Raw genomic sequence first — 22,409 nt, forward strand, 5'->3', positions numbered from 1 at the left:
TTGCTGCAGTATTTTCAATGGGGATCAAATTATGAAATGCAGCATTTTGCACTGAATAGAAAACTTTCCATCCACATTTACTACATTGAACCTAAATTCAAAGAAAAGTAATAGTGATGTCAGACAAAACATTTGACTCTTTTTAGCCAGGAAAAAAAGATCTCATAGATAAGCATTCACTATGCTTAACGTCTTTGAAAACGAAATAAAAGACTGCTTTGCTATGAAGGTCATGATTAACCCTAAGTAAGGCTTCCTGCTGGTGGAGGCTGTTGCTCCCACCGTTGGTTCTGGAGAGCAGTTCTGGGTGCCCAGCGAGGCCGCTCCGAGCGAACAGGGGCATGCGCCGAGGCCCCGGGACCCTCGGGGCAGCGGGCCGGGGCCGCAGGAAGGGCGCGCTGGGCACGCCCGGCCCGTGCCCCTGGCGCGCTGCCCGGCGGGAGCTCCGGCCCTCAGACTGCGCTTCCCGGCGGCCCCCGCGAGCTCCTGCGCCGCCGCGGCTGCGCGAGCCAATCATCCCCGCCCGGCGCGGCGCTGGGGTCGGCCCGACACCGCGCGCGAGGAGCGGGGCCGCTCGGCAGCGCCGAGAGCCCGCGGAAAAGCCCCCGCTGCCCCGGCGCTCCTGCCGTAGCCGTGCGGCGTCTCCAGCCAGAGGAACCGGGCTGCCTGCGCCCGGCGCGGGTGAGTGGGAGGCGGGCCCGGGGCCGGCGGGGTGGGGCGAGGGACGCTCCGTGGCGCGCGGTCCCGGAGGCTGCGGCGCTGTGAGGGGCTGAGGGGGGCTCGGCGGTCGCGGCCGCGGCTCGCTCGGGGGGCGCTCGCTCCGCCGCGGGCAGGAGGGGCGCTGCCGCCGCGCCGCCGCCTCCCATTGGCTGGCGGGGCGGCGCGCGCATGCCCGAGCCCGGCGCGTGGCGGCGGCCGTCGGGCGCGGAAGGGAAGGGGCGGAGCGAGGGCGGTAAATGGCAGTGGTGGGAGCTGGCCCGGCCTGCTGGTGGTGAGGAGCATTTCTCCGGCTAGCTCACCCACCCTTGTCAAGTGCTGTGGAATATTTATACAGTAAGTATTGCTTAGTGTTACTGACATAACAACGTGATATGCACGCCGGAAGTAATTTGCATAGTATGAACTCATGGTTATTAGATGGTTTGTTTGCACTATGCGTGCGTCTCCCCAATTCGGGGGTTCGTCGGGGTGATATAAAATTTCAATAGCCAAACTGAATTTTATTTTTATATCTTTTATTTTAAAGAAAGCTAGCAAGTGGCGCTGGGTGGCTGGGGAGTCACTGCTCCACTAACGGCGTGCGCCGCATACAATTTTGACAAAGTATATGTAGTGTTTTTAAGTCTACAAAGCATTTTCCAGTGTGCTTGTGTTAGTCCAAATCAACAAATATCAATAAGCTGGGATCAGTGATTTCGTCTTTCCAGGTAGTCATTGGCTTCCTGTCCTTCTTGTGGTCATCTCAGGGGAGGCCTTTCACTGGTGTGTTCTACATAATTTTAGTCTGGTACAAATGCACCAAGCTTTTTAATATACATAAACATTTTGTCACCTTGTTGCAATATCCCTTAGGTGTACCGCAACTTCCTCTCTTTTATTCTAAGCATCAGTTGTTTGGCTGCTTCATTTCTTTACTCTACTATACTTCTTCTATTTTCTTGTTTAATGCTTTATTTGGCTATTTGGTCAGAAAGTTCCAACACCATTCTTTGTAGTTATTCCAGGGAATGCATCCACTTTCGACCTAGCACATACAAGCATTTGCTGTTTCCATTTCCAATTGACACGAATCATAAAAATGTTTTTTTACAGAGGGTCTTTGATGAAGGCTTCCAAGGTCTTCTTCGCACCTGAACTTTTCAACGTTGTCTTTGGAGCATGTGCAGTTATGGTGTTGTTTGCCCTGTCTGGTCCTAAATGCTTTGTTTCATGGCTAATTGGCTTTACATTTGCCCATTTCTCATTAGTACTATACTTGTCTATCTCTAAAGCTATCTACCTGGTGAGTTCTTCTTTTTTGCCTATTAATTCTTCAGCAACTAGTTAACCATTTACTAGCCATTACATTGTATAGAAGATTATTTGTATCAGGTTATATAGATACAAAAAGCTATGATTCGGGTTATATTGATATCAGATTATATAGATATATTACGTTATGTTGATATCTTGTAACTCAAGCTATTTATATAGGCATTACCATCCTCAAAATATCCAGTCTAATCCTGGCCTCTGTTAGTGTGAAGCCCTTCTCCTGGTCCTGCCTCTCCAGGCCCTTGTTCAAATTCCCTCTCTAGGTCTTTTGTAGGCTATCTCCAGGTTCTGGAAGGCCACAATTTGGTCATCTTCAGGCCTTCTTTTCTCCAGGCTGACCGATCCCCATGACAGAATCACAATGTTGGAAAAGACCTTCAAGATCACAGAGTCTAACTCATGACCTAACACGTCAACTAAACCATGGCACCCAGTGCCACATTCAGTCCTTTTTTAAACACATCCAGTGGCAGAGATTCCGCCACCTCCCCGGGCAGACCATTCTAGTATTTTATCACCCTTCCTTTCAGGGATTTGTAGAGTGATCAGGTCACCCCTGAGTCTCCTTTTCTCCAGGCTGAGCACCCCCAGCTCCCTCAGTGGTTCCTCACAGGGTTTGTGTTCCCAGCCCCTCTCCAGCCTCGTTGCCTCCTCTGGATGTGCTCCAGCCCCTCAAGGTCCTTCCCAAGCTGAGGGGCCAGAACTGGACACAGCACTCCAGGTGTGCCCTCAGCAGTGCCCAGTGCAGGGGCAGAATGACCTCCCTGCTCCTGCTGGCCACACCATTCCTGATCCAGGCCAGGAGCCATTGGCCTTCTTGGCCACCAGGGCACTCTGCTGGCTCATGTTCAGTCACTGTTGACCAGCACCCCCAGGTCCCTTTGTGCCTGGGCACTGTCCAGCCACACCATCCCCATCCTAGAGCGTTGCAGGGGTTATTGTGGCCAAAATGCAGGACTTGGCACTTGGATTTATTAAACTTCATCCTATTGGACTCTGCCCATCCCTCCAGCCATTCCAGTCTCTCTGCAGAGCCCTCCTACACACGCTCCCAGCTTGGTGTCATCTGCAGATTTACTAATGAAAGACTCAATCCCCTCATCCATGTCGTCAATAAAAATATCGAACAGAGTTGGCCTCAGCACAGAGCCCTGAGGGACACCACTGGTGCCTGGCTGCCAGCTGGGTGCAGCACCACTCACCACCACTCCCTGGGCCCATCCAGCCAGGTCTGAACCCAGCAGAGAGTGCTCCTGTCCCAGCCCTGGGCTGCAGCTTTTCCAGGGAATGCTGTGGGACACAGTGTCAAAGGCCTTGCTGAAGTCAGGTTACGCAACATCCACAGCCTTTCCTGCATCCATCAGGAGGATCACCTGGTCATAAAAGAGGCCAGGTTGGTCAAATATGACCTATCCCTCTTAAACCCCTGCTAGCTGGGTCTAATACCCTGGTCATCCTGTAAGTGCTGTGTGATGCTGCTCAATATGCTGCTCAAACTATTCCATTACCTTACTGGATACTGAGATCAGACAAACTGGCCTATAATTACTGGAATCTTTCTTCCCATCCTGTTTGTAAATGGGTGTCACATTGGCCAGGTTCCAGTCATCTGGAACCTCACCAGTGAGCCAGGACTGTATGTAGAGGATGGAGAGCAGCTTCACAAACTCGTCCGCCAGCTCCCTCATCACCCTGGGGTGGATCCCATCTGGGCCCATAGATTTATGAACATCCAAGTGGTTCAGCAGTTCTCTGACAGCCTCCTCCTGGATAGCAGGGGGATCACTGTGCTCCCTGACACCATCTCCCAACCCAGCAGGACAGTTGTCATGAGGACAAGCCATCTTCCCACTAAAAACTGAGGCAAAGAAGGCATTGAGCACTTCTGCCTTTTCCTTATCTGCAGTTAACTAAGTTCCCTTCTGCATCCAGTAGAGAACAAAGGTTGGTCTTACCCTTTATTTTGCTATTAATATCTATGCAAAAATATATTCTTTCAGCCTTTCCTTGTAGGTGAGTTGTTCCATCCCTCTAATCATCTTAGTGGTGAGTTGGTGAATAAGGACTTTAGAATTAAAATTGTAAAGCAGGTATGTTATTACCAGGTGGGACACGTGGGGCATATTTCCTCCATACATGTGTACCTGGTGAGACAGGTTTCAGGTTTAAATACACATTGATCTCCCAAGCCCACACCTCCCTGCCCACCCATTCACTGCCCATTCTGTCTCCTTGTACTTCCTATTATAGTCTTCTGTAGTGCCATGCCCTCTGGGGGTCTTGGGCAAGGGTCTTCTTGATGAAGTAGGATCTTCTTCCTCGGTGTTTGTTGCTTGATTTCCTCTGCACAAGCTCAGTGGAGGTTTGACTTTCTCCCAGGTCACTTTGTCCTGGCCAAAGCCAGGAGCCTGGTCCTGGCTGATTTGGGTTCTGCTTTAGAACAGAACCTAACATTACCTGTTCCAACAATACCTGAGTCTTGTTTTACTGGGTTTTCTTATCTTTATGGTCTTTACATAGCAACTATATTCTTTTGTGTTCTGTTACAAGTTGTTTCTACTTAACAGGTTGCATTCCTGTTACAAGCTTTGTTCGGTACTTTTTTGCAAACTTCCTAAGTAATCTCTGTGTATTTCTGTTTTCCTCCACCCGCCTAAGTACATGATATGCTTCTAAAATTTTGAATTTTCATAAATGTGCAAGTTTCCCATATCAATGCCCCTGTGTGCAACAACACAGCCACCAGCAAAGAATGGCTCCAGCTGACAACAAAGAATTGCTGCAGAAGCCTGTTAGCCTGGTGTTAAAGAGAGGTTGGCATATAATTGTACATATGTATGGACATAAAACCTCATTAGCCTCTCTTGGCTTCACAGCAATGTTTTCAATCACAAAATATTTTGGGTAGCCAGTTTTTTGTTTGCAGTCTTGTTTTATCCAAGGTTTGGTATGTGAAGTGCTTGAGAGAAACATCTGCATGGTGACTATTTCATGAGTGCAGCTGCCCCCGTAAGCTAATCTTGTAGCTGAGTTGTCAGTGTACAAGTCTTTCAGTCAGTATTTCACAATGTGGAACAACTTTTAGACTCCTTTTGTAAATATATCTCATATTCTTTTCTGCTTGTTTAACTTAAACTCTGCATTTAAGATAACAAAATCCAATAAAGCATTTTAAAGGAAACAGTAACCAAAGTAAAAAAAAATAGACTTGGAATTCTGTTATGTAAATTAGATGGCATAAAAGTTTGTCTCCTAAGCAACATACCATAGGGGGCCCTAGGGACAACTGGGGTACCACAATTTTTCCTTATCCATCAGGACATGAAACCTGTTCATAGAAGTTTGATTGAAGCTTGTGTTCCTCTGAAAAGATTGTATATTTGTAATTTTCTGACATATTCCCAAACTCTGGCTTGTTGAGTTGACTTTTATTTCTGGTCCCTGGACTTTTTTTATCTGGGTGAAGAGACCCTCGTAATAGGATTGACCAATCTTCTTCCTTTAATGTGAGGAAGAACACATGTAATTAGTTCCATGGAAATCAGTGTTCTGGTTCATTTGGTTCAATGTAATAATAAGAACAAGGGAGCGAGCTGCAGAAGGAATGAAGTTGTGGTAAATAGGTATGATTTGTGCTGACAAAATTGAAACAGTAATCAATATTGATACAGTAATTAATATTTGGAAATAATAAAGCAGTTAAAAAGTGTAATGCCAAGAAATAAAGCGAGAGGAGGGGTTCCATCCCCCCTTTTTCTGCAGATGTTCAAGGCAGGAAAAAGCAAGAGATAACAGTTACTAAAAATTAACAGAAAGAAAGGAAAATCTGGTTGGGTCCCAGGAAAATGCTAGTTATAAGAGATTTATTGCTTTGGTGCTTACATATAATATTATGTTAGTCTTGGCTTACATTATACTAGCTTGGTGTGCATGTGTGACCCAAGGGTGAGTTGAAGGACATCGAGAAAGAGGAGAGCTTTCATCAGAGACGACCCCCAAAAAGTGGTGCGACCCCCAAAACGAGTGGTGGAGCATACGCGGCAAAGGTGGTGATGAGGGCGGAGGTAGGAGTGTGATGAATTGAAAATGGGAGGAGATGGCATTGACATATGGCATATAAGGGGGAATTGTAGCTTGACAAGCTTGTACATGAGGTGGCAGGGGTCCAAGGATTCTGCACGCCGTACCCCACGTGGTTATTTTTTTTTTGCTTATGCGCTATTATTGGAACCAAATTATCCCTTATTTTAACCAAATTATATTGTCAATATTTCAAGTGTATCCAGTTTTATATATTTTAAGCTATTCAATTGAAATTGCTGCTACCTCTAATATTGTTTGGTTTTTTTGATGATGGGATAATTGGGCAAATATAACAAAGTGACCAAGTGGAGGAGGCTGATTACTGCTGAAGAGTGGTGGGATGATTGGTTTCCCAGTCAGTGCCCTGATGTGTGCTGTGGTAGGCTGTAGCACTGTGTTTTTTAATTGTAATGCCTTTCTAGCAGTCAGGTTTGTAATCTTTCTTATTTTGTACTGTTATAGCATATTTTATTCTTGATGGATTGTTCCTTTCCCCCCTGTGTTACTGGGTTTGCCCTGGCTGTCCATCTCTCCCAAGATCTGCTCCTCTGTTCCCTCTTCCTCCTCCTATTGAATGTCAATCCCTCCCCAAGCCTGCCTCTTTTTCTAGAAACTTCCCTATCAATCTTGTGTCCTTCGAAACCCCACTGGTTTGTTGAAATTATTCTCCTCCCCTGCAGTCCCTTATTGGTTTAAACATTGTGTTCCCCGCCTTGTGTTCCACCCCCAATTTCTCCCAATTGGTCTAAGATTGTATCCTTCCCTGAGACCTCCTCCCCCTTCTAATCTGATGTATGCGTTTGAGTTTGCCCTTTCTGTTACTGAACCTCCGGGAATAAACTTTTTTGGAAACCATACAGAGGGCCTCTCCCTGATCCTTGTCCCTACCCTCGGCGCAATCTGCAGTCCACCTGAGCCGTAGAGCTGCTGTACCCTGTAGCTGCACCCCAGATTGGGCAGCTTTCTGGGGGCAGCCCACCTGTGCTGTCGGTGGTCGGAATAATCCAGCACCGTGGCAGTAGGCAGCAGTACTCCGGTGAGGACACAGGGTGCTTGACTGCATGAAGCCACCATGCAAAGGTGCCTGCTTTGGATACCAGGTGATTTTTTTCCCCAAGGTGATGGAATGTGAATGGATGCTTAGTGTTGGATTAGCTCTTTGTGAGAAAAACTTAAAAAGTTTAGTTTGTCTTTAAAGCTGAGTCTTTTGTTTGCTGTATGTGACCATTGTAGTGTACAAATACAAAGTAACAGCTTGCACTGGTGAGGACAGCAATTTCTTTCTCTGAAAAATGTGTTAGTGGAATTTGGATTAAATTAATTCACTTCTCAAATATTCTGTGTGTTGATAGATACACAGAACTAAAGTAATTTTTAGTGAAGCTGATCATCATGTTGACGAAGTAAATAAAACTACACTGGTAAAGACAGGAATTATCAGATGGTTAGGTGTGGTGTGATTAATATTTCATTTTGTTTACATGCTTCCCGTGTAATTTATGAATGCCTAAGTGCTGCACTAGGACACTTCAAATAGCAGCGGCTGGAATTGTGTTTTACTCTTTTAATTGCTCTTAACAGTATCAGAGGTCATGTAGGCTGACTAAAAAGTCACGGTGCTCACTACCATAAAATTACCTAGGAAAAAATGGAATTAGTTATCCTGGGTTTTGGGAAGGTCTCAGCTGTATGATGAACTCTCCCCCCTGCCTCATCCTCCTCTACCAAAATGCTGCTGGTTTCTTGTGACTCAGTGCTGAATCGGTGCTGTTGGATGTGCTGGAACTGCACAATGCCCCTTCTGTAAGAAGAACTGGAACATAGCCAGCCTGGCTGTGCCAACTTCTACCAGTTCACTGAGTTTTCAGTATGACTTTGGGGTCACCAACCACCAGGGACCACCAAAAAGACCCCCAGGACAGGAAAATGCATGCATAAAGGGTAGAAAAAATATGTTAATGATTTGGGGGAAATGATTACCATAGGTATGTTTATTCTGGGAAAATTAATGAATATGTATATAAAATATAGTATGTATGCAGAAAGTTTTCTGTCATTAGCATGTGCAATATTTCAGAGGCAATAACCCTTGCACCCGCCCTGCCTGCTGGGAGCCAGCAGCGCCCCTGGCGGCCGTGCCCAGAACTGCACACAGGGGAAGGTCCCTTCTCTCTGCAGCCAGGACAAGGCCGGGCTGGGCCTGTGCCTCTGCTTCTTGCTGCTGCTGTTTGCTTGTTTGCCTTGTTATACACATACATACTAGTAAGGAACTGATACTCCTTTTCCCATATCTTTGCCTGAAAGCTCCTTAATTTTGGAGTTATAATAATTTGGATGGAAGGAGGGTCGTACTCTCCATTCTAAGGCAGGTTCCCATCTTCCCTGGCAGACACGTGTCTTTCAAACTGAGACACATATACATAAATAAATATATATAGTATAGTTTTAAATTTAGATATATGTATGTATATATACCGATCTGGAACAAACTCCAGTACCTTTCCAAACTCCCTGTAAATAATTATCACCATGCCAAGCAAAATAGCTATTCTAATCTGTGCCTCTCTACTGTAAAAACTATGTTAGGGACAATACTGGAGCTATCTCCAGATAAGAAAATAAACCTAGGGACCAGAAAGGTATTAAAAACTCAAATCTGGGGACCAGAGATACATGAAGGCCTCCACCCAGAGAGACATTATCAGTTCAAGCAATATGGCTACTGACTGCTTCATTCCAATACAGAATAAGTACAACCAAAATGCAGTCAATACAAGGTTTTCCCACTTTCTCAGGCCTCACGTTGGGCGCCAAAAACTGTATTTGTCCTGGTTTAGGGAAAGTTTGGGAGGAAGCTCAAAAATGGTCCCTCCAGAAAGCAGACTCAAACCCCTCCCACTACTGGTTGAGGTAAAGATTTCCTTGGGGAAAAGTGGGAAAAATTGTTTATTTAACAAGCAAAGTATTCGCAAGCATAAAAAAATGAATAATATTAAACAGTAAAACCTCTCACTGTTCTGAAGAGATGGCAAATTCAGAAAGTCCTTGTCATGAGGGGTAGCTCAGCTCGCTCAGTCTCTTATCAGTCCCTCTTGCACTGGAAAATGCTGCGTCCTGGCCCCGGTGGCCACAGGTGTGAGCTCCCAGTGTTCTTCTGGGTTTTCAGTCCAGAGCAAGTTTGTACAGTTCCAGGAAAAAGAAAAGCCGCTATTGGCGATGGGAGAGAGAGAGATGGGGACTCAGTGTGATGCTCAAAGAATCCAAGTTTATTGTGGGATATAAATGCTTATAAAGTATTTTAGAAAAATGTGCTCTTAGAAGCTGCTGAAACTTCATTCTCATATATCAGTTTTGTATCAACAATTCTACCAACAGAAGCATAAACAAATCTTGATTATTACTTATGTTTTAAATGAGTTTAAAATCTCCTGAATGACCTACAGAAAGAAGGGGTGCTGAAATTTAGTAATTAATTTTAGCACCTTACTTGAGACTACTCAGCTTTGAGTTAATCCTACAACTGAAAAATATGCAAATAAGAATGTCACATTTTGGTTATTGATACTGTAGTCTTCGAGGTTATGATTTTGGGGCAGGGTGGTGATTGTTTGTTTTGAGCTAGGCTATCATAGTTATAAGGGAAGGTTGTTCTCATACCTGTGTCATAATTACACTTTGCCTTTTGTTTGTTAATGCCAGTGTTTGTTGCTGTGTTTATTTAGACATGCTAAGAAAGAAAAATCAATGTAAATTCAGCTAATCAATTAAAAGGCATTTTTCTGGGCACAGATAGTTTGTAGCCAGATCATGATGCAACATTTTATGTTACGTTTAGCTCCAGCTTTGGATGAAACAGCCAGAAGCATGAAAGAAGAGCATGCACTTTCTCCTGTTAATTTACTTATTTGTTTGGTTGCTTGTGTGCAGTGGGCTGTGTTGTGTGGGATTTTGAATTTATTTTTTTTCTTTGCTTGCATGAGAGGGATTTTAATTTTTTTTTCACTGTTGTATGTATCTGAAAAGGTTTTTTCCTTTCATTTTACAGGAGGAAAATGGCTCAAATTCTTGGACCAACAACATCCATCCCTGATGAGGAATACTTGGAAAGCAGAATGGTGGTTACATTTCTCATGTCAGGACTTGACTCAATGGTTAGTAGAGAAGTTAAGTTTTGGCATCATAAATGTGTCATGGTATTTGCAGGATTTTATCAGTATATTGCTTCCTACTGGGCAGCAGGGAAGGTGGATTGTTGGTATTTGTAATGTGTATTGTCCAACCAGCTGTAATTGTATCTTTGGTTGTGATAAATCATGCTATCAGTAATCTTGCTTCTTGTTGTGGTGTGGTTGTTTTAAAAACTATTTTTGTCAAATAAATGGGAAATATTTGTTGATTGTTTTGGTACACCGTGGTTGAAAGGCAAGAGTATGTTCTGGTCTTTGTCATATGTAGTGTAGAGTGAATAAATGGTTTTGAGGCTAATGCCTTGTCTTCAGCTGTTGTAGAAACTCAACAAAATTTGTTCAGAAAATACTTCTTTTTGTTGGCACATAATCTGTTTTTTAGAAGTTTTTTAATTGTGTGGTGGGGTTTATGGTTAGCTAGGGCTGTGAGTGGAAATGCCTGTCCCATTTCCTTGAAATTGAGGCACTGTCCAAGATTTGTTTGTTTAAAATTGGGGTTTTTAAATGATAAGCAAGAGTTTTCTTTTTAGCAATGAGGCTTTGAGAGGAATGATTATAAGACAGGATATTGCAAGTCTTTTATCCCATTGCCTCTTAAAGTCTTTGTGTTACTTTCTCCTCCCATGCTCAACTGTTGGTGTTTTTAATAGGTTGTAGCAAACTCTCATTTAGTTCCTAGGAGACCCTGACCTTCTGTGATTATACTTGGTCATCTCACCAGTTTTCTTGGGATCCTTGTTCTCTCCATAGGCTTCCTGCCTTAATTCTTGCCAGAAATTTCTCCTGGCAGAACGTAGGTAGGTGTTTGCAGGGATGGTGCAATCCTTCCACTCAGGGGGCATTCACCTGGGGCTGGGCCCAGCAGACAGGACAGGGCAGACTACAGGGAGCCATCCTGCTTGCAACCACACCTTTCTGAGCAGAAGATGGTGTGTGAGAAGTGTGCTGTGAATATACAAAACTTCTGTATGCTTTGTTGAAAGCTGGAGTAAGACAGTATGATTAACATGGAAGTGGTAATTTAACATGGATTGATGTCATAAATTATTTTAATCAAAGACAATGCAATCTCTGAGTCTATACAAGGTCCTAATTTGCCAATGAATCTACACTGCTTTTAAGATTTCTGATGAAAAGCATTCCAGATGTGTAAATTGTGCTTTGCTACTGGCTGATGTTATGTTGCTCACAGTATCTTCTGAAGGGTGGATGCTGGCAGCAGTATAATAATTGTTTTACATGATATCACATACATTTTTATTAACTGTATCTTGACTATGATAATAAAAGCTTTTTTTTTTCTTTTTATAGTGTAAAGAACTTTCCAAATCCAAGGCAGAAGTTGTCTGTATTGCTGTATTTGCAAGAAATGTTTTTGTTGTTGGAAGTGAGAGAGGAAAAGCCTTTGTCAACTCTAGGGAAGATTTTAAGACGGATTTTATGGAATACTGTAAGTTTCAATGTTTTATTTTTGTATGTCACAATCTGCATAATGTATATTGCATAATATTAATAATTTTGGGAGCAAAATTCTGTCTATCATGGCTGCATGCTATAATTATGTTGGCTAATGCAAATCAACCTGTCAAATGAGCAGTAACAGTGGTCTTGTTTGTAGTGTTATTTCTACAATGGCTGGAAGTGTTCATGTTTTCTTAGATAATATGAAAACTAATACAATAAGAAGTATTAGATGGTCTACCCTTATAATACATCTGCATTTCCTAGCGTGTGTGTTAATTTTGCTTTGTATCTTCTCCTCCAAACATTTTTTCCACTCAGGAAGACTGAGGAGGGCAGTGAACAGGTAGAGGAGTACTTCTGTCAACTCAGGTGGTCCTGGTTCTTGAGATCACTTCATGCCTTACTAAAGCAGATGCACAGTTTTGACAAGATAGTATTTTTTCATGTATCTATTTTGTATCACTTTAATTTAGTAGACAGAAGTACACATCTCTACCATAATGACTTAAAATTACATCTGCATTACTTTTCTACTGCTTTAAGTACATCTAGGGTGTGTTTTTTGTTTAATTTCATTTTTACAGTAAAACTGTGCAACTTTTGTGTTCAAAAAACATGATTCATTGATTCATTCATAGAGGACAGTATTTTTAGAGATAGGTTTCAAAGATTCAGTGATGATTTAGGGGAGCATTGATGCACTCATTTGGGAAGGTGTTAGTGGTGGACACTGCCTAATAAATAACAAAATTATTTGCCTAGTGAAAGAGAGAAGATGGAGGTCAAAGGTGGGGTATGATAGAAGAATCAGTCTAAGGAGGAGTTTAAAAAACTGTCAAGTTGTTGTTGTCAAGGTGAATACTGCTTGGAAAGCAACTGCATTTAGTCTATAACAGGAAGACTTACTTCCAAAAATGCTTTTGCTGCTACATAAAATTGTCTTGGAGGCTCTGTCTCAAGGTCAGTTGTTTGTGGTAGGTGTCTTAGTTTGAAAAAGCCAGGTGTGTGCTAAGGAAGGCAGGAGCTTCCCTTGAAATGGAAAATGTAACCCCCCTCCCTCTGAATTATTGTAATTTTGAAATTAAGGGGCTCTCAGGCAAAGATACGGGGGTAGGAATAACAGTTCTTTACTAGAAAAATTAAAATACAAATGAAATAGTACAAAAAAGAAAACAAACCACAGCCAGAGTGAGAGCAGTCCCTGCCCCCCTGTGTGTCAGGGGTGGCACAGCCCCATCCCATGGGGGCTCAGCCCTCCTGCAGTGCCAGCTGTGCTGCTGCTGGAGCAGGGATCCTGCACAAGGGGGGAGTTTTCCTCTGCAGCTCCAGGGCTGCTGCAGATGGGCCTGGGCTCCCTCTGGCAATGCAGGGCAGCAGAAAGCTGCTCCTCTGGCAATGCAGTGGGCAAAGGCTGCTGTGCTGCTCCAGGCTCAGATTGGATCCAGGTAGGAATGCTTGGCTCCTCCCCTGGGCGCAGCATCTCCCCATGGGATGCTGGAATTGGATCAGCCCTGCAGGGACACTCAGTGGCCATGGACAGCAGAGATCTCCTGGAGGGAGGATTGGCTGTGGGAGAGATAAAGAAAAAACTGCCCCATGAACAGAAGAGAACTGCCCCAGCTCTGACAGATGGCAGTAGAATACACAGTCCCAGCCACATCTTGCAGCCTAAGACAGTTGGGCTCTGGATTTATTTTTTTTTGTCCTACTGGCATGGACAGTGACTTTCTGTGCACATATTTACTCCAAGGAAAGTCAATACAATGTTGGGTTGTAACAGATTGCTGATACCAAAATGTAGAATTGTAACTTGATTGCAGAATCAAGTATAAGATGAATCAATTTATTTTTCTTTTTCCTTATTTTTTCATTTTTTACAGGGACAATCTTCGTATACTGTTGTTTGTGAAAACTGCTGTCTGAGTACTAGGGAGGGAGTTCAGTTTTTCGCCTGATTGCTTTGTTTTGTTTTGTTTTTGTTGCCTGACATCCTAGGTATTATGTTTTATTGCTAGTACTGTGGTATCATGGGCCCTGATATACCAGGGACTTTGTGTACTGGACACATTTAATAGTAGGGAATCAGAAATTATGGGGATTTGCTGTTTGATCTCCTGGCTAGATTTCTGTTTCAGATTTTGTACTGTGGGAAGCACTGGCTTTTCATCCATGCTTGTATTTGGCTGTATGAGATGATGTTTCTGTAGATGCATGCCTGTGTTTAAATCCTGCATCAGTTTTGATAATCCTCACCTTTTGCTTTATTCCAGTTACAACATACTTGTTCTTGGGCTGTGTTTTTGTGGTGTGAGGCTGATAGGATTAAAGAATATTAACTTTGAAAACAGTGTTTCCATTATGATTCTTGCAGAACAGTATGGTGTAGAACTGTGTGAACAAAGCCAGTATTGTCAGTTGTTGCTTTTATGGTTTCGCTGAGTGCACATCTCCCATGCTTTCAGGGGACTCTTGATGCTGGAAGTAGTTTTCTCCCTGAGAACGATGTTGATAATTCCAGAAAACATTACTTCAGAACAACAATTTTTAGGAATAATAGCATTACATATTCCTGATGATGCTCATTCCATCACTGCCTTTGGCAGCTTTGAAGTCTTGATGAAGTTTGTAGTGTAATATCTTTTGCTCTAAAATGTAGAGCTGTGGAGGCAACAGTTCCTTGTTGCATTGTTTCTTCAGTTGAGTATGAAAGCGAGCAATAGGCAGTGGTAGTTGGGATTTTAATAGGTGTTTTATAAGAATCCAGGAAGGACATAGTTCTTTGTATATTTAACAAGTGGGAGTTGAATCCTTCTTGTTACTTTAGGACTGATAAAAGTTTCTAAGAGATTCTTACTTTGCTGTTAGAATTAAACCTTTAAAAATTAATCTGTGATGTCAGTCCCTGAAACACGTGGTGTTGACAGTATTGAGAATTACCTCTCCAGTTGTGGGTATCTTCATATTTCTTTAAATATGGAAACAGAAGTCTAGTTACTAAGCACACCTCTGGTTAGATGTGACTCTGTGCAAGCCAGCACATATCTTCAGTCTTTATTTCCACCTTTTTCACAGTTCCTTTGTGTAATTTGAGTAGTGTATGAACCGTTTTCAGAGTTTGTAGGGCTCAGGCTTCAAACCCACTGCTTTTTTAAAATTAATGAGTATAATTTAGTGGGCTAAACTGATGAAATGTATTTATGAGGTTTCTGAAGGAAGTAGCATGTACACTTTTTAGTGGTGTAGAACTGATAAAAATAATAGTGGTTCAGTGAAAGTGTTAGCGTTCGGAAACATATAACCACATAGGCAATTATATGTAGGTGCTTTTATTAAGAGCTCTGGAAATCAGGGGTGTTTTCACCTCAAATCTGATTTCCCATACATTCGAGAGGAACGGGTTTTTATATTTTATCGTTATATAACTTCTATGTTAATTATTAAACTTATATTGTTCTGTTGTATACATAGATTTCAGCTAAACATAGCTCTAAAGTTTTCCACCTAGTTTCTCATGATTCTTCCTATGATTATATAATAATTATATTTAATTACTAAACATTCATCACATCTAACAATTCTATCATTTATCATACTGCTTACGCAGATGCAGTCATCTGAGAAAACACAAAGCCTAACATTTTCAGAATCTATCTTTAGCATTTTCCAGGGTCCCATTATCAAAAGCAGCACTGGCATTTGGGTTCCTATGGCTTTCATTCATGATGACTTTGACCCACATGGGTTCCCTAGCACCTTACTGCAGGGCAAGGAGGAGCCCTAGCCATAGCTCATTTACCTTGTTAGCTTAAGAAAACATGTTAGGAGTTAATAATAACAACGCTTCTAAAAATTTTAGAATGGTTGCATAGTAAGTGTTGAAAAACCAGTCAACAGGCATTAATTATTTAAAACTGAGTCAGATAATGTATTCTTCTGAACTCTGCTTAATGAAGATAACGGTGAGCCCTATGTCATGGTGAGATAGACTGTTTCAGTCAGTGTAGAACTGCGTGTTCTTGTATCTAGGACATGTGATTGGGTAACCTGCAGTGTCAGATGTTCTAGGCCTGTGCAAATTTGAATTGTATACAGAAGTAGCATGTTCTCTGAGTACCTGCTCATATTGAGCTTATGGACAAGTAGATACTTCTGTAAGCAATCAAAATCATATACATCTTGCTCCAACAGTACCTCTTTGTTTTAGTTGCTGTCCCCTGCTAAAGTGAATTGTGTGGTCCTCAGCTCCTCTTGCATGGCCTTGGCAAGATAAAGTGCCTCTGGATTGTTATCTCTGGATTGCTCTGGAGTTGTGGGTTATCAACTATCCTGAACAGAGGACTTACTCCTGGGGTATCTGAAGAGTGCTGTTCTCTTCAGTGCTCATCTTTGTCATCGTGGCAGTTTCCCTTGGGCTCTGTGGAATTCATTCTCATTTGAATGTGAGCTGGAGATAGTTTATAAGGCATCCAAAGAAACCCCAAAACCCAGAGGAAGCCTTATTTTCCCCAGGTTGTGTTTGCCTGTCAGAAGAGCTTCCTGACTCAGAAGCACCTTTTTGGTCGCCTGTTCTGGACTTCGAAAGATATTTACCCAGCGCCATGTGTTCCATCCCATCTGCCAAGGAGACAGTTCTTATCCAAGAATCCCAGTTGCCTCTGCTAGCATTTCCACTGGTACTGGCTGCTACACCATTAATATTGCAGAGAAGCTTAATCCTGCTAGTTCTCAACTTCTGGCAGCTCTCCCAGTCATGCTGCTTGTTTCTTTGGTGGTGCAGGGCTTTGAGCTCACTTGCCTGAGATGGGGCCATCTTTGGAGCCTTCATTTTTCTTCTGATGGCCTTGGGTTTCCACTGATCTTAACAGTGCCTCTGGTATGCCCCTGAGTTTGACTTCAAGTCCTGCTAGAGACTTTGGGCCAGGGTCTTCCACTCTTCTTACCTGTACCTCCATGTCCACCCAGCCACAGGCTGGGAGAACTTCTTGTAGTTTCAGAAATGCTCAGAATCTGGGTGTTCTTTATGTAAGAACACATCCAAGAATGACTGGAATGCATTTCTCCACAGACTTTATGGGAAGGATTGGTCAGCTTTGACTCCTCAGTATATTTTTTTGGTATGTGAATATCTGTTTCTTCTTGGGCGTATTCCATCATCTGCAGACAAGTAAAATTATTTTTCCCATAAATTAGGCTGCTGTGGACCTGCTTGAAGATCTGCAGCTGGGCTTCTGTCTCATTGAATCCTTCTGAGTAACTTGTACAGTAACTTGTTGCTTGGCTTGATTGCCACAAACCTTTAATGTTCTGTCTCTGCTTAGTCCGCTAAGGGGTGTGAAGTTAACAACTGGTTTAAAAACCTGTGGGGAAAATTCAGTCCCATTTCCTTGGGACTGTTCCCTCAGGACTGTTCCCTCAAGGACTGTTCCCTTGGGACTTGTTCCCTCAAGAGTCGAAAACAAACAGAAACTTACTGTAGATAGTCAGTATTTCTGAAATTTTGTGCCTCCTAAATTCTGCTTCAGGTGATTTGCTTTTTGTGTGGTTCAAGTGATCTTTTGATAATTATAAAATGACTTTTCTTTAATTTGAGGAAATTTTCCAATTTCATGAACTTAAAGCTGGATGGTCTTGAAAAGCTCACAGATGAATCGAGTGAATGATACTATAACCAAAGCAAAATGCTTTTAGCTATGCACCCATTTACTTTCCCTCTTTCATTGCAGTAATTTTCCTTAAGTACAAATCATGAAATACATGTATAGGAGTGGTGTCACAAGATTGTTGTTGCTCTCAAGTTGACTCTCAGAGTGCCTGCACAGGTGTCACATTCATATTCTTAAAATTACTTCTTGTTTTTCTGAAAGACACCTGATAAAAAACCTTCTGATGTTCTCAGATGCCTTAACTGCCATGGGACTGACAGCTCTTTTGCTGGAGGAGTCCTGAGCTCTACCAGCTTCAGATACCAAATTGTGCCAATTGTTCTCTATTGAGTATCTCATCTTCAGGTCTTTTTTTGAGGAAGTTTCAGTTAAGTAGATTGTTTTTCTGCTAAAGCTTTATTTCTTTGTTTCTTGTTCTTCGGTAAGATGAGGACAGTGCTGGATTTGTTGCTTGGAATGGGGACAGCTGGGAGATTCCTTTTCCAGCTGAGTGCTATGCTGGACTGTCAGACCTGGAGGGAAGGATATTCTAAAGAACCCCAAAACATCTAGACAGTCAAAGAAAATAAGAGGCACTTAATCATATATGGACTCTCATTGCAAAATGAGGGTTGCTGGGAGTTGTGTAGTTGTAGTCTTGCTGAATCCAGAAGAATAGTGAAACTAATTCCGCAGGATGCTCACAACTGTGCAGAATGCTATTTTTTACCATATAACCATTCCTCCCCCTTTGTGAGCCATAAATCAGCCCCCTCATCCCTCTTCTGCACCTCTTGTTGCATATGTCCTAGATATCCCCTCCCAGATGTAGCCCAAATCCTGCTCAGGGTTCCAGCGATTGTGGCAAGGGCATTGAAGAGCCCGTGAAGTTGTGTAACCTCCAAGGGTTCATGTGTCCCTCAGTAGTGCCAGGAGGAGTGAATGCCTGCTGGGTTTGATCAGTTCTGCAGGGCTGTTACAAATCTTGCTGCATTTGAAACTTAATCTTGTCTGTGAGTCTTGATTAAAATTGGCTGGTGATTGTGGGAGGGATTAGGGAGGCAGATGCATAATGTGATCTTAAGAAAATGCATAAAAATCATGTAATGAAAAAAAACCCATAAGGATTTGTCTTCTAGTTAAGAAAGTTTCTCCACCTTTCTGTCTGCTTTTCATTTTCATATTAAGAGGGCAGTGTTGTCATCTTAATTTTGGTTTGTTTATTATTTTTAGAAGGTGTGGATACACTTTCTTAAGCTGCTGGCAGTAAAGGCATTTTCAGTGAATCAGTTTCTTACATAGGAAAAGCACCCACTCAAAAAGCTACATTAGATGTAGCTGTAAATGGAAGCTGATGTCTTATCCCAAGTCCACAGGCAAATCCTAAATGCTGTCATTGATTAGGCACCTGTGTTACAGGTATATAACAATATCCCAGTTTTGCATTATTTTTCATGTTCTGATAGGCCCTGTCATACTGCAGAGAATGCAAAAGTTTCAGGTCTGAAGAGCTGGCAAACTAAGTAGCACGTGGAGGTGGGTTTGCAGGGCATGAAGCAGATGTATGATCTGCACAGGAAGGATGAGATTCTCTTTGAAATGAAGATACGAGTTTTTAAGATGATAAATGTGGTTTTACTAAAAGCATTGCTGCTTCAGCTCATTTCACAGCCCATTTGTAATCAGTTGTTCAAACTGATGTTTGTTTTCTTGTGTCAGTGTAGAGTTCTGATGCCAGCAGTCCTGGTGATGCACATTGCAGTGTTTCAGGCTTACTGCTGTGCTGGCTCGTGGTGAAGTCATGACACAGCTTCAGCACTGATCATGCTCTTGCACAAAGGAACACAGATCTCCCTTGCCTTTCCTTCAAGGTAGGCAAGCATATCTCTGTTGTTTGCCTCTGATTTTGCTGGATGATTCTCAGTAAATCTTAGCAAGAATTGAGTTATGAGAAAGGAAGGCTGCCGCCCGAAGCCATAGCTTCTGTTTGCTTTTTAATCTTTTTAATACTGGAAGTATTCTTACTTCCTCACTCCTTTTGCAGTGACTTTTGCTTAGAGACTAGAACATGATGTAGGGCTGAAATCTTCTCTGTTTTGCGTGATGATGTCTTGTTTGTAGCTCCTCTTATTCAGCAGTAGGAGGTGTGTACTTAGAATGTCCCTTGAAAGAGATGAGCTGTGATGGCAAAAGTCAGATCCCTTCTGTAAAATGTTCTGCAAAGCACATACAGAATAAATAAACCAGGACATAACAGAACTGCTGCATAAGATGACATGCACAGCACTGGAGAGCTATGGGACCCTTCACACTGGCATTTTTTACCTTTTCCTTGGTGACTCTGTTGGTCCTTTTTTTCTTGGCAGTTTAGCATTTTATGTTTACTGTATTATCCTCCTGTGAGATTAATAGTGTTTTCAACCTCTTCATGCCAAAAAAGCCTCCTTGGATGTGTCTTTTAATTTGTTGTTCTTCAGGGGGTGATATTTGCAAAGATTGTAGTGAGGATATAACAATTCTGGTGTAAATTTAAATTTTCTCGTTGCTTATATACATAGGTGTGTGCATTTGCTTCTAATACAAGTCAACTCTTGCAATTTCCTGGCAGGTTTCCTGCTTGAGAATCTCTAGTCTAAAGTGGTGGGACTAGGCACTTCTAGTAACTTACTATTTTATGCTTGTCTTATTTTTATAAATAACTGCCAGGTGTTACAGAAGAGGACAGGCCTCCAGAACTGCAGAGGATTACACCACCTGTAAACAGACAGACGCTGGATGCTGAGGAGCTAGAGGCTCTTAGAAAGTCTGTGGTGGAGTTTTTCTGCTTTTCCTATGGTGGGTACTTTAAATTCTTCTAGATTTTAAAAGTTTTATTCCATTTGGGAGGAAAAAAACTGCATGATCTTAACCTTCCAACTACACTGCTATTTTTAGAAACTTTTAGTAGCTGTTTCTAAAAAATATACATGTAGTTGGTTCTTCTTGATGAAATTTGTGAGATGGGATTTGAGATCATTGCACCAAGTGCACATTAGTGCCAGCAGTATTTGGTTTTCTGAGAAGATTTGCATCCACACTTTGCTTTTGCTCCAGTTCTGTCCAAAGTTTCATGAGGAACTCATTCTTTTTTCTAACTTCAGCAGTCTCAACATCAAAACAACTCCTCTTTCTTTTCTAGGTAAAGCTTTAGGAAAGTCAACGGCAGTCCCTGTGCCATATGAAGAGATTCAGAGGAACCAGTCTGTTGTGATAGTGCAGGGCCTGCCTGAAGGAGTCACATTTAAGCATCCATCAAATTATGATGTTTCCACCCTGAAATGGATTTTGGAAAACAAATCAGAGATCTCATTTAGTATCAACAGGTTATTTGCTCTTTTTCTTGTGCTGCTCTGTCCAATTTGGTTTTCTACTTAAGTAAAATGAATTTTAGTTTTAAATTAAATACACTGCAGACTGTTTCTCTTAAACAGGAATTCTCTCTGTAATGTACACTACCAAGTAATTAACAATGTCTTTGCTAAAACTGAGTTTTTCTTCCCATATTTCCACACAGGCCTTTCGTAGAACCAAAGAAACAGATAGGTAAGTTAATGCTTATTCAGACTAAACAGGAAAAGATTGGAATTTGAGTTTAGGTAGCAATATATGTAGAGCATTTTGTTATGTAAATAAAGTGGCAAACTGTGCAGAAATTTCTAGACTGTGAGTTGCCTTACTTATAAGTAATCCTTTCCTATATATAACCCTTACCTTTATGCCTTTGCCAGGAGCAACTCATTAGAGATTAAATTCATTTTGTTTCATTCTTTGTCTTGATCAAGTCCATTCTGTTCCATTCTTCATCCTTATACTGAATTTCAACTTCATGTGAATCGAATAGTATCCTAAGAGAAGGAGAAGTGAACATAGGAAGGATTGCTTTCAGTTTTCAGAAGATGCCAAGACTTTCTAGTGCTTGGGTTCCACTACCCTGCTGATTTTGGTATTTATATTTAATTTTAAAATGTAACTTAATCTTCTGAAGTGGCTAGATGTTGTAGTTCCTATAAAAGCCTCTATATATGAAAAATTCGGAGCTAGAGTGAGTATTGTAAAACTCTAGAGAGATTCACTTCTAACTTAGGAGAAGTCCCCTCTCCTCTTCTTTTTATAGAATTATGTTGCTTTACTTGCTAAATGCAGAAGTGTGGGGATTTGTTTTTTGAAAACGATGAAGCAATCTCTGTAGGAATGTAGTCCAAAAGGAAAAGTTTAATTTCTTGAGTGAAAGAGCCAGAAGTTGATGCTTGATTAGTAAAATTAGAGATGTGTTGCCTATGCTCAGGTTGAGGACTAGAGATGGAATATTACAGAAATCCTGTTAATAATATAGTACTATCAAAAATACAAGGTAGGTTTTCAGTGTGCTAAGTGACATTCTAAAGCTGTTTTTGTCTCAGTACAGTTTAATGGGATCTTTCATTATCTGTGAATAAGGAAAATATGCACATATGCTTGTAAAATGTGAACAGGCTTTTGCATTTTGAAATCAATGTTATATTTTCAATTTATTTAAAGTAAATGGAGTACAGAAAATTCAGATATTGTCTTTTAACTTTCAGAAGCTGATGTGGCAGCTCCTTCACATTCAGTTATACCTCCATGTGAAAGGTGAATTTTAAATAATGTAGAATTTTAAAAAAATCAACTATCTATTTTCATGTTGTTATCTTTGTCCTAATGTGCTTTTTCTGCCCATCTGACCTTTGAATAACTTTTGCTTGCTTGGCATTATAAAAAGCATGAGACATTATAAAGAGCATGAAGCTCAGTCTTCTCTTTCTTTTGATCATTGTTTTTAAGGAAACTGTTACAAGTTAAACAAATGCCAAAGTTTCTCTTTAGTTTAATTAGCCCAATGGGTGTTCTTAATTCACAGTCTGTTAGTCAGGGATAAGTTTGCCTTGTTTTATGGTACAGCAGTGATGGAGAACAGATGTAATGTTGCTTCCTTCCCCCT

General features: G+C 41.8%; 1 protein-coding gene across 10 annotated transcripts in view; it reads left to right on the top strand.

Annotated features, from left to right (window-relative positions):
• Positions 1-524: 524 nt before the first annotated feature.
• Positions 525-22,409, top strand: part of GTF2I (general transcription factor IIi) — a 71,892-nt gene continuing 50,007 nt past the window's right edge. For 9 of the 10 annotated variants that reach the window (XM_030962442.1, XM_030962448.1, XM_030962447.1 and 6 more), the window contains exons 1-7: positions 525-681; positions 10,163-10,268; positions 11,616-11,754; positions 20,117-20,245; positions 20,589-20,772; positions 20,964-20,992; positions 22,012-22,060. In XM_030962442.1, the coding sequence (XP_030818302.1) occupies positions 10,170-10,268; positions 11,616-11,754; positions 20,117-20,245; positions 20,589-20,772; positions 20,964-20,992; positions 22,012-22,060 (629 nt within the window). In that variant the 5' untranslated portion in view covers positions 525-681; positions 10,163-10,169. Of the gene's footprint in view, positions 682-953; positions 1,054-10,162; positions 10,269-11,615; positions 11,755-20,116; positions 20,246-20,588; positions 20,773-20,963; positions 20,993-22,011; positions 22,061-22,409 lie in introns of those variants that run through there. The other variant, XM_030962443.1, reaches the window with a different exon arrangement.

Source organism: Camarhynchus parvulus, chromosome 19 (assembly GCF_901933205.1).
Source record: "Camarhynchus parvulus chromosome 19, STF_HiC, whole genome shotgun sequence".
In the NCBI taxonomy this organism is placed as follows: Eukaryota; Metazoa; Chordata; class Aves; order Passeriformes; family Thraupidae; genus Camarhynchus; species Camarhynchus parvulus.